The sequence below is a fragment of the Procambarus clarkii genome, chromosome 85 (genome assembly GCF_040958095.1).
Source record: "Procambarus clarkii isolate CNS0578487 chromosome 85, FALCON_Pclarkii_2.0, whole genome shotgun sequence".
In the NCBI taxonomy this organism is placed as follows: Eukaryota; Metazoa; Arthropoda; class Malacostraca; order Decapoda; family Cambaridae; genus Procambarus; species Procambarus clarkii.
This window is the reverse complement of record NC_091234.1, coordinates 21,254,035-21,269,046: the sequence shown is the minus strand read 5'-3', so window position 1 is coordinate 21,269,046 and position 15,012 is coordinate 21,254,035. Positions and strand designations below refer to the sequence as shown.

Here is a 15,012-nt window from a genome sequence, read left to right as displayed (position 1 = left end):
TTACCCTTTAATGTTTAGAAGAGCTTTAAGATTTTTGGACTGCTCTATTTTTTAACAGTCATTCTGAGTTATATTCACTACTTGCTTAGCATCAGTATGATTCAGGGAGTGTTTGAAAAGATGTATTATTCACAGTGGCAGATTGTAGAGCTGTCTTCACTAAGCAAGAACCTGTGTTGGTGCAAGGAGGGTCTTTCCTTAGATAGCACTTGGGTGACTTGCTCACAAAAGTACTTTCAATTTTGCTCAAATCTTGTTTTGTTATTTTCAGTTCGGCAGTTTGCGGACATATGCCTATTTTCAACGGCTCAGTATAAATGTACAGTGGCTGAAACGGAGAGCGAGTAAGTATGATTCTATTTTTTTCGTACTAGTACTTAAACAACTACCTGATTCTATTTTTGTCATACTAGTACTAAACAACTACTTGTAAGTACAATACAGTAGTAGATAAGTGTCATCGAAGATGATTGGTAAATATTTGCTCATATCAAGAAAGCTTTGGTGTTTAAAAGTTCTGCATAATAGTTTTTCCAGTAATATTAAATTTGGACTAATAGAAAATACTGTAAATTAATGCTTAATCTTCACTAGCATTCTTGTAGTAGTATCACATGGCTGGGTCTTGTATATGTGCAGGCATCTGAAAGTAATCCAGTGCCTATACTTTTGCTCCTTCAAATTTGTTGTAACTTTTTACATTTCAAAGTAACAGTAGTCTTGTATGACACACTCATCCAGTCTATTATTAAACCTAAAATTCAGTATCTTGACTTTGTTATTTTTTTTCTGTTCTCACTACCTCTTTTCTTCACAGTAATGTTGATTGAAAAATCTCCAGCAAAGTCAAAAAAATGGAAAGTGTGCTTTGAGGAGTTCTTAATACTTGGAATAGATTGTTAAATAGAGTAATACCATCATTTACTAATTATTTAATAAGCTCAGGTATATTCATGAATATATGAAGTACAGTATCTGCACCGAACATTCTGCATATGTAGAGATATGTCTGAACTTTTGTAGATACTCAGAATTGAGTGTATGTTTCTGCCTATTGATTTTTATTCTTCAATGTATTGTTCCATATGGGAACTCCCTTCCCTTGTTCCACATGGGAACTCCCTTCCCTTGTTCTAGATGGCAACTCCCTTTCATTGTTCCACACGGGAACTCCCTTCCCTTGTTCCACACGGGAACTCCCTTCCCTTGTTCCACACGGGAACTCCCTTCCCTTGTTCCACATGGGAACTCCCTTCCCTTGTTCTAGATGGCAACTCCCTTTCATTGTTCCACATGGGAACTCCCTTCCCTTGTTCCACATGGGAACTCCCTTCCCTTGTTCCACATGGGAACTCCCTTCCCTTGTTCCACATGGGAACTCCCTTCCCTTGTTCCACATGGGAACTCCCTTCCCTTGTTCCACATGGGAACTCCCTTCCCTTGTTCCACATGGGAACTCCCTTCCCTTGTTCCACATGGGAACTCCCTTCCCTTGTTCCACATGGGAACTCCCTTCCCTTGTTCCACATGGGAACTCCCTTCCCTTGTTCCACATGGGAACTCCCTTCCCTTGTTCCACATGGGAACTCCCTTCCCTTGTTCCACATGGGAACTCCCTTCCCTTGTTCCACATGGGAACTCCCTTCCCTTGTTCCACATGGGAACTCCCTTCCCTTGTTCCACATGGGAAATCCCTTCCCTTGTTCCACATGGGAAATCCCTTCCCTTGTTCCACATGGGAACTCCCTTCCCTTGTTCCACATGGGAACTCCCTTCCCTTGTTCCACATGGGAACTCCCTTCCCTTGTTCCACATGGGAACTCCCTTCCCTTGTTCCACATGGGAAATCCCTTTCATTGTTCCCACTCTGAATTCTACATCCTTGTTCTGTCTTGGAACTCTCCTCCAATACTCCCACTGCAAAATCTCCTTGTTCTGGGTAACTCCCCCTCTTTTGTTCCCTCTGGGAGCCTTCCTTTTCTGGTCCTTTTGGAAACTCCCCTCCTTTGGTCCCCTGCGAACTCCCCTCTTCCTTAGTTATCTTACCTTGCGGTGATTCCGAGGATCAATGCCCTCGTGGCCCAGCCTCTAACTAGGCCTCTTGGTTGGTGGTCTGGTCAACCAGATTTTTGGACACGGCTGCTCTCAGTCTGACACATGAATCGCAGCCTGGTTGAACAAGTATCCTTTGGAGGTGTTTGACTAATTCCCTTTGAGGGGTTGGCCAGTTATGCCCCTTATGTATAGTGGAAGCATGTTGAACAGTCTCAGGCCTTTGAGGTTGATAGAGTTCTCTCTGAGTACCTGTTGGACCTCTGCATTTCAATGGGGCTATTTTGCACATGCTGCAAATTATTTGACCATTACATGTGCACACAGACAAGTCTTACTTGTTTGTGTGCACAAGCGTGTGTACTTGATCCTGTGTAACAAATCTACTTAGTTTTTATGATAGAGCTACAGCAATTCTACAGGAAAGAGATGGTTGGGTTGACTGCATATATCTGGATCTTAAAAAACAGCATTGAATGTAATGAAACCCAATTTTCTGTGTGAGCCCCCGGAGGCTCACTGAAGTTATCCGAACTGATATGTGCTATATTAGTTTGGGATCATCAGTCACAGGAGTTCTTATGCCTACCGGGAACCATGACCCAGAACCGGTTTTCTCAGAGGTGTAGGGAGCTGTAAGTGATCATAGATCACTTTAAATGTAAAGTGATCTATGATCACTTTACATTTAAAATGTCATAATTGCCATCAACTAGTCTGTCGCTAGAAAGATGACGGGAGAGATATCAAATAATATACACGTGGAAAATACTGGATGGCCATGTCCCAAATCTGCACAGTAAAATAACAACATATTGGAGTGAACGATATAGAAGAAAATGCAGAATAGAACCAGTGAAGAGCAGAGGTGCCATAGGCACAATCAGAGAACACTGTATAAACATCAGAGGTGTACGATTGCTCAACATACTCCCAGCGAGCATAAGAAATATTGCCGGAACAACAATGGACATCTTCAAGAGGAAACTAGATAGTTTCTACCCTGACACGCAAGGGCAGTAGATATGGAGCATCTAGGGAAAGTCACCCTAGGTGCATGCTGCTCCTGTATACTAAACACACCTGGCCACTACACCAACACACCAACCTGTCCTCTTACAAAGAACGTTGCATTTTAATCATATGCGTTACATAAGGTAAAAAATATTTGTATTAGAAAATGGAAGCAGCTCGCAAAAGCTACGTACTGTCCCATTTTCTGTTTTCGGTCCTCTGGTAGGTTAGGAGAGGACACTTTAATTTGACCATTTTCTTGGTGTTAGGAAACCTTAGGAGGATGGGCTGAACACACAGGTGGAACAGCCACACAGGGCAAAAATCCAGAACAAGAACTTGAGGCCAGAGGTGAATGAGCTGACTGCCGCCATATCAGTTCAAGATCTAGTGGGCTCCCGGCTCCCTGAGTAGCACTAACGAGTGGAAGTGCTAGTCACATGAAGGGTTGTTTGTTTGGTTTCTTTCCAGGGAAGGTATTTTGATCTTTTGGGAACATACAGTGCATACATTCTCTTCATTCACCTACCTTTCTGGATCCTTCCTCGGATGATGGCAGTTATGACATACTTTAAATGTAAAGTGCTCATAGACCACTGTAACGTATTGGCGGCTGCCTTTCCATTGGAGACTTTCAGCGCTGTGGAGAGAGGGGACCTGCTGCCTGGGTAACAGCTTCTCCCGCTGTATCAACCTACCCTGGCTTTGCGCCCTGGTGAGGCCACTCCAGACCGACAACCAGAGCGCAACTCCGTAGTCTCCTGAGACTGATGGATGCCTACTACTACTACTACTACTATAGACCATTGCTCCCTGTGGTTCTCTGAGAGGACCAGGTTCTGTCTCATGGTTCCTGGTAGGCATAAGGAATCCTGTGACTGATGACCCCAAACTAATATAGTGTTATATAATATAGTGATATAGTGAACTAATATATAAAACTAATATAGTGATATATAATATCAGTTCGGATAGCTTCAGGGAGTTGAATGGGGCTCCACACAGAAAAGGCTCTTGATAGTCCCACACAAGAGGCTGTTCTGGAAACTGGAACATGCTGGAGGGGGTGACAGGGAGACTTCTGACATAGATGAAAATTTTTTTGACAGAAAAATGAGGGCAGCAATCAGAGACAAAGTATCTGACTGGAGGAGTGTTAATAACTGTACCACAGGGTTCAGTTCTTGCACCAGTAATGTTCATCGTCTACATAAATGATCTACCAGAAGAAATACAGAATTATATGAACATGTTTGCTGATGATGCTAAGATACTATGGAAGATAGGAGACACAAGTGATTGTCATGCTCTTCAAATTTGCCTAGAAAAAATAAGTGCTTGGATCACCATGCAGCTAATGGAATTCAATCTGAATAAATGCCATATTATGGAATATGGAACAGGTGAAAACACACAACCTACAAATTATGTGGAAAGGACTTAAAGAACTCTAACAAAGAAAGGTATCTAGGGTTGATTCTGGATAGTAGACTGCCACCAGAGGAACACATAAAGGACATTGTACTACAAGCCGACACTGTACTTTCCACCTTCATAATCGCTTTGAATTATATGGATGGTGAAATACTAAAAAAACTGTTCATGGCTTTTGTGAGACCAAAACTAGAATATACAGCTGTTGTATGGTGCCCATGGACCAGCTTCACGAGAGCACTTACGAACCTGTACATCTTTCCTCAATCATTGACGGCTTTGGTTACATTTATTAAACAGTTTACAAGCATGAAAACTTGCCAATCAACTGTTGTTATTGTTATAAACAGCCTCCTGGTGCTTCCGAGCTCATTAACTGTTTAATAATTGTAAACAAAGCCGCCAAATATTGAGAAAAGATGTACAGGTTCGTAAGTGCTTGCGTAAGTGCTTTCATGAATCTGGCCCCATATCTCTAGAAGGACATGAATAAACTGGGAAAGGTACAAAGTCATGCTGCAAAATGGCTTCCGGAACTGCAAAACAAGAGTTATGAGGAGAGGCTAGAGGTGTTAACCCTTAGACAGCAGTTATTGTCAAGTGTTGATTCACAGGGTAATGTGGTTATCATCATATGAAGATTTAACAAATTATTGTCTGGGTTTTAAATGTATGATGCAAATATGGATACAATAGGTCTATGCAGGTGATGAGTCACAATAACGTGGCTAAATTATGTTGACCAGACCACACACTAAAAGGTGAAGGGACGACGACGTTTCGGTCCGTCCTGGACCATTCTCAACTCTTGAGAATGGTTCAGGACGGACCGAAACGTCGTCGTCCCTTCACCTTCTAGGGTGTGGTCTGGTCAACATAATAAGTCTATGTGGATGTAAAGGTGTTTACCTTGACCCATGAAAAAATCCTGCTACCATTTCATGGTACTGTACAAATAAAATAAAATTTTATTCAAAAGAATATTTGTACAAAGAACAAAGGAGTAATGTACAAATTGTAGGGACAACAGTTACACAATCTATGAAGCCACTATTATGCAAAGCATTTCAGGCAAAAACATAAAATAAATAGACAACAAATGTTTACAAAGGTTGTGAGGGGGGAATAACAAATAAATGCAAAAAAGGTGACACTTAACGGTGACAGACATAGACCATTGCAATATGGAGTCAGTACTGTAGTTGTAGCAATGGGGGCCTGACGGCTGAGTAGACAGTGCTTGGGACTCGTAGTCCTGAGGTTCCGGTTTCGATCCCCGGTGGAGGCGGAGACAAATGGGCAGAGTTTCTTTCACCCTGAAGCCCCTGTTCACCTAGCAGTAAATAGGTACCTGGGAGTTAGTCAACTGCTACGGGCTGCTTCCTCGGGATGCGTAACAAAAAGGAGGCCTGACCACGGACCGGGCCGCAGGGACGCTAAGCCCCGAAATCATCTCAAGATAATCTCAAGATAACCATTAATAGTACAGTAGTTCATTTACATTAATAACAGAATGGAAATACAGGGTGTAGCCTAGAAGAGCAAGTGGACTCTTTCTCATAACATTATATTTGGAACATAACAGAACATAAGAGTAATGGTAATGTAAGTATGGTAATGTAAGGTCAATGGGGACCCAATACTAAAAATGAACCAGGAACATAAAGAAACATGAGTAAACAAAGTAATGCAATTAATTAGATGACAATAAATGCAGAAAATACATAATAGGCAGTACCAAAAAAATTGAGAAAAGAGTCACACAAAAATAACTTATTTTACGGGAAAGTGTGAGTGAAATTAGTTACATGGTATAGATTATAAGATATTAATTACATGATGTTAAGTAAAATGTAGTTATCATCAAGAAAGTTACTAGGAGAATGCAGTCATCATCAAATAATGATTTAAACAATTATTGTCTTCATTTTACATGTATGATGCAAATATGGATATAATAGCTCTGTGGATGTAACTAAAGAAAAACAAGTGATAAAATAATCAGTGAAACATCTGAGAATAAAACAGGAAGCGTCAGCTAAGTCGAGCGCCAGGCGTTGACAAGTGCCAGACGCAGCCTTGCAGAGCGTCTCCACCCAATGAAACTATATATATTGACTTACTTTTGTGTTTTCTTATATTCTGCCTACACATTAATAATTCTATAATGAAAAATTATTTGTTGGAATTTTTTTTTTTTTTGCATAGGCAGTTATGACCATTTCTCCATAGCCACTGTCTAAGGGTTAACTATGCCAAAGCTAAATGATAGAAGAAAAAGAGGTGACATTTTCACCAATTGCAAAATATTATTTGGAATCGACCAAATTGACAAAGAGGAATTCCAGAAATCGGCAACTTCAAGAACAAGAGGTCACAGATTCAAACTAAGGAAACAAAGGGTGCCGAAAAATTATTGGAAAGTTTTCTTCTGCAAACAGAGTGGTAGACGGTTAGAGTGCTGGGAAGGCAGGACACCACGAGCGTAGCTCTCATCCTGTAACTACACTTAGATAATATAAAAGTAAAGCCCTTTGCTAAAATATCAGCATTTCTTACTTGTAAAGCTATCTTCCACTTCATTATTATTATTATTATTATTATTATTAAAATTATTATTATTGGGAAAATTGGGAAAATTGGAGCAATGAGGTGACTGGAACGAGTGATGAAGGAACTCCCAGGAGCCTGACAGCTGTGTGGACAGCTCTCGGGATTTGTAGTCCTAAGGTTCCGGGTTCGATTCGAGGCGGAAACACATAGGCAGAAATTCTTTCACCATGATGCCCCCTGTTCACCTAGCGGTAAATAGGTACCTGGGAGTTAGACAGCTACTATGGACTGCTTCCTGGGGATGTGTAACAAAAAGGAGGCCTGGTCAAGGACCGGGCTGCTATCACTAAGCCCCAAAATCATCTCAAGATAACCATGCACCTTATTCTTGTATGGTTGATGAACTACTTTACCTACAGAAGCGTGTTTGGGGGTTATATGTAAAACTTGGACTGGCTTCAGTGGGAAGTCTCCAGACTTCCTGTGGATTCAGTGGAATCCCACATTGTACAACTTTTACCAAGTCATGGTACAGGGGTACCCTGTACCATGCATCTCAAGATCATCTCATCATCTTACCCTGCTTCTCAAAATCTCAAGGGGGTAAGGTGCACGGCTCGGAGTACAGTACCTTGATTGCTGGATCCAGTCACCTCGGTGCTCCAATTGATTTTTTCTCATTAATATATAGCACGTTAGTATGATTTATTATTATTATTATTATTATTATTATTATTTTTATTATTTTTATTATTTTTATTATTATTATTATTATTATTGTGATGTCACATATAAGACCATCTTTGGGTAAATGATGAACATTTGCATCTTGTACATTACTGCCCCTTTTCCTAAACGCTCCATTTTTTATTTTAAATTACCTTTTAAATTATTTGCTATAGAATAGTTTGACAAATAATTATCACATGAAAGTAATAACCTGGTTTCTGAGTTAGACATTTGATAAGTTGTGCAAGTTGTAAGTGTAAGTGAAACATGTAGCACTTCTTAGTCTGCTGCTCTAGTCTGCGGAAGTTATTTTTGTTATTGAATATGTTTATGTAGGCGTGTTTCTTTGTCTTGAGATTTTGAAGGAAATTATTATTTTGTAGAGTGAGGTTTTCTGAATGAGTTTTGAGAGGTAGTTAGAGCACAAGATAAGATGAGAGTGGAGATAAGGTGATGTTGGTTCACTGTAACTGATGTTCTCCTTATCTCTTAAGAAACTGTAACTATCTTAATATTCTCTTGAAACAATTAAACACTGTTATTCTTAGACTTTTTGTCAGGCACCTTATTTGACTTATTAGTATTTATTTTAATTTGCATAACTTGTTATGTGTTATATGGAAGCAATTTTATCACACTATAGCATAATTATATTAATCTAGTCTTCATGTCAACTTTATACTCAACCATTCCATGTTTAATTTCTAATTCTGATGTTTAGTGATCGAGTTTAATTTTGTTTACATCCCTAGACCATTTCCTCTTACTCAACCACTACACTTATCATGAATTTGTCATAAATGTTTCCAGCATTCCATATTGTATATATGTATGTTACCTGACATATGTTCAGTGTACATGTACATACATGTATAGTACATTTCCCTCTAGTGTGTCATCCATGAATTGCCTCAAGGTCACCAATGTAAATTAGGCTACTCGGGCAACTGCCGATGCCAGATGTACACTTCCAGACGATGCACTTGCACATTTATTCGAACAGAACAATTACGCAGATAGATTGTAACATGAAGTCGCCAGTCCAAAATATTGGTGCCCAGCTATCATGTAGGTGATAGTAGTAGTCATGTTAAGATATAAAACAGAGATTAGATATCTATTATTATCATAGACTATGTAGTGATGCTTTTTAGGTTGTATCACTGTAGCTCTGTTATGGGAGGTGATCACCCTCGTCTGAATGAGTACGAGTCGGGAAACATACAGGGCTGTAACGGAGCTGTGATTTACCTTGTCTTGAGTGAACATGAATCGGGTGAAGAGCGCAGTTGTCTTGAAATTGAAATTGAAATTGAAATAAGTTTATTGTATGATCGCAGTATGATCGCAGTATGATCGCAGTTGTCTTAGTTGTCTATTGAGTCACTCTGTTCATGCTGTATATGCTTTATTTAACTCCCAGGGAAGGCTTGGTTGCTCCTGTTGCTAGGTGCATAATTAACCTGTTTACACAAGTTGTCCGATTACATAATTCATCTTTCAAGGTACACTGTATCTCCTCTAGCTTTTCTTCTGTATACTGTATATATATATATATACAATGACTATATTACTATTGTACTGTAATTACCTTTTGTTGTTTACTGTTCTATATTATTTCAAGAACTAATTTTGTCATTAAGAACTATTATATCATCTAGTGTTACTGATCATTATCGTATATCGAAGTTAAGTATTTAGTGGTTAGTTTCTAAGCTCTGCTAAGCTTAGCTAAATTATGGTATTTTAATAATGAATTATCATCATCATCATCTCTCCTCTGGAGATGACTGTACAGCATTATACTGTATATTGAAACCCTTGTGTTTGAAGAGTCTGTCGTTACGTAGTATAGCCAATGTTTGACCTTCAAAAGCATGCAGTAATAATGTGCTCCTGGGATTTCCTCCTGTGATCAAATGCATCTATGTGGTAATTTAATATATTTATAACACATAGTGATTAACCAAAACGTGCCAACCTTAATGATTACATAGCCTTAGTTAAGATCCTTTTGTGTGACCTGGATTATTCTTGCTCACCATTATCGCTAGAGATGTGTGCTAAGCTTACAGTTGGTAAATTGTTGAGAAAGTTTGTCTCTGTTGCAGACACAATCTTTCGTGTATGTAATGACTGCCAAAGCATGTGTTACTTTTGAAGGGAGCAGTGGAATTAAGCCAAAGATATGTTTAGCGTACATAATTTAGATACACTTAACCCTCATGTCACCATAAAAGAACCAGAGGAGACCTGATCACATTAAGCATAATTATTCAGGATGACGACAAAGAAGTCGCGGACAGACTGTTTCGTATATACAGCCTCTCTTATTTGTGTTAATGTTGGAGCTTAGCTGACCCTGTAGTAGTTTTGTACGATGGTAACACATCAATGTCTCCATCAGTTTTGTGTAGTAAAGAGTTGTGTGGTAGTCAGAGTCCAGGAGTTTGTTGGTCAAGGTTGTCCTGTGAAACTGTTTGTATATGTAAGGGAAAGAATTTCAATACTCCAGACTTAGTTATATAATAACCAAAACAAAATTAAGATTCATAGAAGTAGGTCGAGAAAAAGTCAAGATCTGCTGCAGTATTAGATACAGTGATCAAGATTGTAACATCAAGATTGTAACTTGCTTAGCTAAATGAATTGTGGGGTTCAGTCCCTGAGCCCATTATGTGCCTCTGTAACCCTTTCCACTACCGCCCACAAGTTGGGTATGGGGTGCATGATAAATGAACTAAACTAAACTATTAGATACAGTACTGGCAAAGACAAATTAGTAGGCATATAGAAGGTCTTGCCTTCGATTGTGATGAAATATGTGGAGTAAATTGGTTATTCAGTAATCATAATTTGTATATGCAGGCGATGAGTCACAATAACGTGGCTGAAGTATGTTGACCAGACCACACACTAGAAATTGAAGGGACGACGACGTTTCGGTCCGTCCTGGACCATTCTCAAGTCGATTGTGAATGCGACAATCGACTTGAGAATGGTCCAGGACGGACCGAAACGTCGTCGTCCCTTCAATTTCTAGTGTGTGGTCTGGTCAACATAATTTGTATAGTCTCACTTCCAAAGAGGAAACTATTTAGCCTGTAGACTACTCATTAACAACTGTATAGTATTTGTGAAGTTGTTGGAAAATGCACCTTGACAACTACAATTTTTAATGAAAAAAGAGGAAAGTTGGTTTGACATCTTAATGACAGAACCTTAATGATATTGCTTCAGATTATAAAAATCATGTCTATCAAATCTGCATAGTTTCTATGATTTATAGTTACTAAATTTATTAGTGAATAAATGGGCAGGCAGATTACATGTTAAAATTTTGAATCAGTTTAAAAATCTGTCTCCAGAAGCATACACACACTAATTTCAGTGGCATAAGAAAGCAGGCAAGTGTAAGAACCACACACAAGAACTTGAACAAGGAATAATTCTGAATATTATAGTTATACCACTAGACTGGTAGAAAATGTAAGAGAGCCACGTATGAGGATTCACTAAAGAAACTGTACTCTTGATCCTAGAAACGAGACGAACCAGAGGAGACCTGCTTACAACATACTAAATAATTAGAGACATAGACGAAGTGGACAGATTATTTAATATATATGCTAGGATAAGTTAGAATTGATTAAGAGCATGCAGATGAAAATTGGAAGCATGGATGAGTCCACGTTAGCTGAATGTGGAGGTAGTGGAGGCCACTTCTAATAAACGCTCGAGATGTAGGTGCGAGTGGAGGCCACTTCTAATAAATGCTTGAGATGTAGGTGCGAGGCGTGAGAGAACATGCAGCAGGTAAACAATAACATCGTTGTCATCATGTTAGCCTAGTTGGACATCTATGGCTAAAGGGCACCACATATATTCTGTACATATGTATATAAAGTATATAGTATTATACTTGCATAATACTTATTTTATAGTACAATACTCTAAATATATCTCTGGCATTTTGCTTATTTTTCCCATTAGTCAGTATGATGATACATGTCCAGTAATGTCCCCCTTCCTCACTAATATCTTATACTCCTGTTATCCTCTAATTTTCCTGTTTTGTCTTACTGTAATTAGTTTGATTGTTTTACTTTCTCTTTTTCTTTAGTTTTTCTTTACACCCATTTTTATGGGTGTAGAAAGCGTGTCTTGTTTATCAGTGTTCTAAGGCTGCCACCTTTACTGTTGACGAGCCAAAGCAAAAATTATTCACTTGGTATTTTTGTTTATAAATTCTCTATATGATCTAATAGCCTTTCTTTACCTGGCTCACCAAGTGAAGGCCAAGTTAATTATCACTTCTGGATTTCATTATCGAAGTGCCCATCAGCGGCAAATACCGTCCGTCCGTCCGTTTGTCAACCCAATTTTGCTTCTACAGCCGATTTATTAATTTCAATTGAGAATACCACTCTGTTTTAAAAACTTGATCTTTTAGAGCAGGCTGGGTTTATGACTTCATCCAGTTTACTGCAGTAGATTAATTTACAGCTTCAAAATTTTGTAATATGACACTCATTACTTTGATAATTTGATTTAATTAGCCTGCCCTGCCCATCATAAAAATATGTGATGAGTGCAGGGTAAAGTTGGCAGCTGGTGTGGTGGTGCTGTGGTGACGTGTGTCTGGTGTGCGTTCACAGGGACGGGTGTCCTGTATTGCCGGGCTTTACCCTCTCTAAAGTGCTGCACCTCACGCCCCTGCTTCTTAACAACAAGGACAAACGTGGTCTGGCTCTAGATGGCCAGCTGAAGCACGAGGATACCAACCTGGCGTCCTCATCAATGTAAGTAGTGCCTGCTTAGACACTAACCACTAATCACTAATAGTTATTAGGTGCACCTGTGGCGTACCTCTCCAGGGAGTGGTGGCTGAAGTGGCAGTAGATCGCTGTACTCCCAGCATCAACATGGTCTCAAAAGCTCATTATTTTGGCTAAAAGTAAATCTAGTATGCGAATAAGTTAAGCACACGCATCATATGCCCATAAAAAATGAGACTTGTTGAGGTGTTGTTGGTGTGGTGGATGTAGTGAGGAAGTGGTGGTGATGGTGGTGGTGGTCACAGAGGAGTGGTTGTGTTGTTGCAGGGAAGGCTGCCCTGTGGGGCCTGGTTTCTCCATCAGTAAGGTTTTCTCACTGACGCCACTTCTGAGCAACAACCAGGACAAGTGGGGGCTGGCCCTTGATGGCAAGCTCAAAGATGAAGACACCAACCTAGCTTCCTCTACTGTGTGAGTAACAAGGAACTTGTGCTGTGTCCTCGCTCTAAGTACGTATGGCAACTTGGTACAGTATTTTCATATAAATCTACATGTAAAACATCTCGCCCTTCTGACCAGTATTTGAATTGATGTAAATCATTGTCTTAACTTGTCATTACCATTACATTGTTGGTGTGAACAATATGAACCCTATAATGTACACTTAATGTTTATAATTCACTGAAAGTTTAGTAGTCCTACTCGGCCCATGATTTCCTTGAACTAATGCAGCATTTCAGATAACCTGATTACACTGCCAATTCTGTTACAGATTAATATTTCATCATAGAAGCAATAGATATGTAATTAATCATTTGTGCACTGTCAATAGGAAGTGCCTTCACCATTTTGTTATGGTTCACTTTGGATCATTTTCTTCTTGCCAATGATAGAAAAGCTGGTAAAAAATTTATATTTCTAGGAGGGTTCCTATTGGTGGCCCCTTGGTGCTTGTGACCCGGCAAGCTCTACTCAATTCAGCCCACACCAAGCTCATGCCATTCATAAAAGTCTACTTTGAACCAAGGAACCCAAACCTGGAACACTTTTCTGGGGAAGCCCCTTCGGCTCCCCGGAGCTATCCAGGCTGAATGGATATGTATAACTTTCTGGCATCAGTCAAAGTGCATGGAGTTCTTGCCTACCGGGGACCACAAGTCAGAACCTGGCCCCCTCAGAGAGGCACGAGGAGCAATGGCCTCTGTGTGGAAACCCCTGTGTGGTTGGGAGCATTCTATGTCTGCCATTGACCGAGACAGGCACCCAGAAAGGTAGGCGCCCCAAAACAAACCCCTATTCTGGTGAAAATATTGCTACCGAAAGCCGAACGAGTGGACAGAACTCCCCCCAAACAAAATTAGCTAACTAGCATGACGTCATCACATCACAGCACCGCTGTCAGCGCAACCTTCCCCCCTCCCCTGGAGGGGGACGGGGAAGGGGAGCCTCAAACCCTCAACGCTGGGGATCCAACTGGCAGTTCTTGGCTGATAGTGTAGTCACGTGCCTCTGGCTCCAGAATTCTTTTTCTCAGTCCTGTGTCTGGTGACGTGGGCTGTCTCTCCATGGGATGTGTGAGCCAGGAGTAATATTCTGAGGTACTTGGGCTGCATGTTCCTAGGGCTACCTTCCCTAGATGCCCAGTAAGAACTTGGCCACCCTTGGGGTCTGCTGGGGTTTTCTTGCCCTGGTGTGTCCCTGGGTAGGGGGCAGTTGTCATCACTGGTAGGGCTCAGGGTGCTGCACAGCTAGTCTTCTAACATTATAGCAGCCGGCTCTGTTCTGCCTGGGTACGTTGTCCTCTTGCTGGGTTTTTGTTTTGTTTTGTTTTTCTGTCTGGTGGGAGGGGTCTCACTTTCTTCCCTTCGCTGGTCGGGTTCTGTGCTTTCTTTTTTTTTTGATGGCGTCTCCCGGTAGGCCCCCATGAGTGGACACATCCCGTGGGTTAAGCTTTTAGAGGTTTGTTTGGTAGACTTCGGCGCCGGTTCGCAGTACCCTGCCTGGGCTTCCCTTAGCGTGACACCAAGGCCCTTGGAAACCCCGTGGGGGCTACGTGGTCCGATGGATGTGACCCCTGAGTTCCCCCCTCGCGTCTTGTGAGATTGAAGATTACTCTATCCCCTTGTCTCAGGGTGACACTCACCGGTTCTGCCTCCTCCATGCTGCCTGTTGGGTCGGGGATTCCTTGACCCGGAGTCGTGCGATGTTTGTTGTCTGTTCGTATTCCAGTTCACCCAGGCCTCTGATACTGTTATGTGGGTGCAGGCAGCAGCCGCGTTGCATGCTCGGTTTAGGTTGCTGCTACACTCTTAGTTCATTGTAGCCCCATATGCCCCGAGACTGCCCCATTTTGGTTGTTGGAGTCCCTTGAGGGTGGAAGTCACTTTGGCTCTGGTTCCGTCTGCTCCTCCTGGTTCTTTTCCCTCGGTTGTGCATACTTCCTTTCCCTTGC

General features: G+C 40.9%; 1 protein-coding gene across 3 annotated transcripts in view; it reads left to right on the top strand.

Moving 5' to 3' along the window:
* Positions 1 to 15,012, top strand: part of krz (beta-arrestin protein kurtz) — a 57,352-nt gene that overhangs the window by 17,551 nt on the left and 24,789 nt on the right. The window contains exons 7-9 of one of the 3 annotated variants that reach the window (XM_045728406.2): positions 272 to 344; positions 12,441 to 12,584; positions 12,888 to 13,031. In XM_045728406.2, coding sequence (XP_045584362.1) covers positions 272 to 344; positions 12,441 to 12,584; positions 12,888 to 13,031 — 361 coding nt within the window. The remainder of the gene's footprint in view (positions 1 to 271; positions 345 to 12,440; positions 12,585 to 12,887; positions 13,032 to 15,012) is intronic. The other 2 variants (XM_045728409.2, XM_045728408.2) reach the window with 2 other exon arrangements.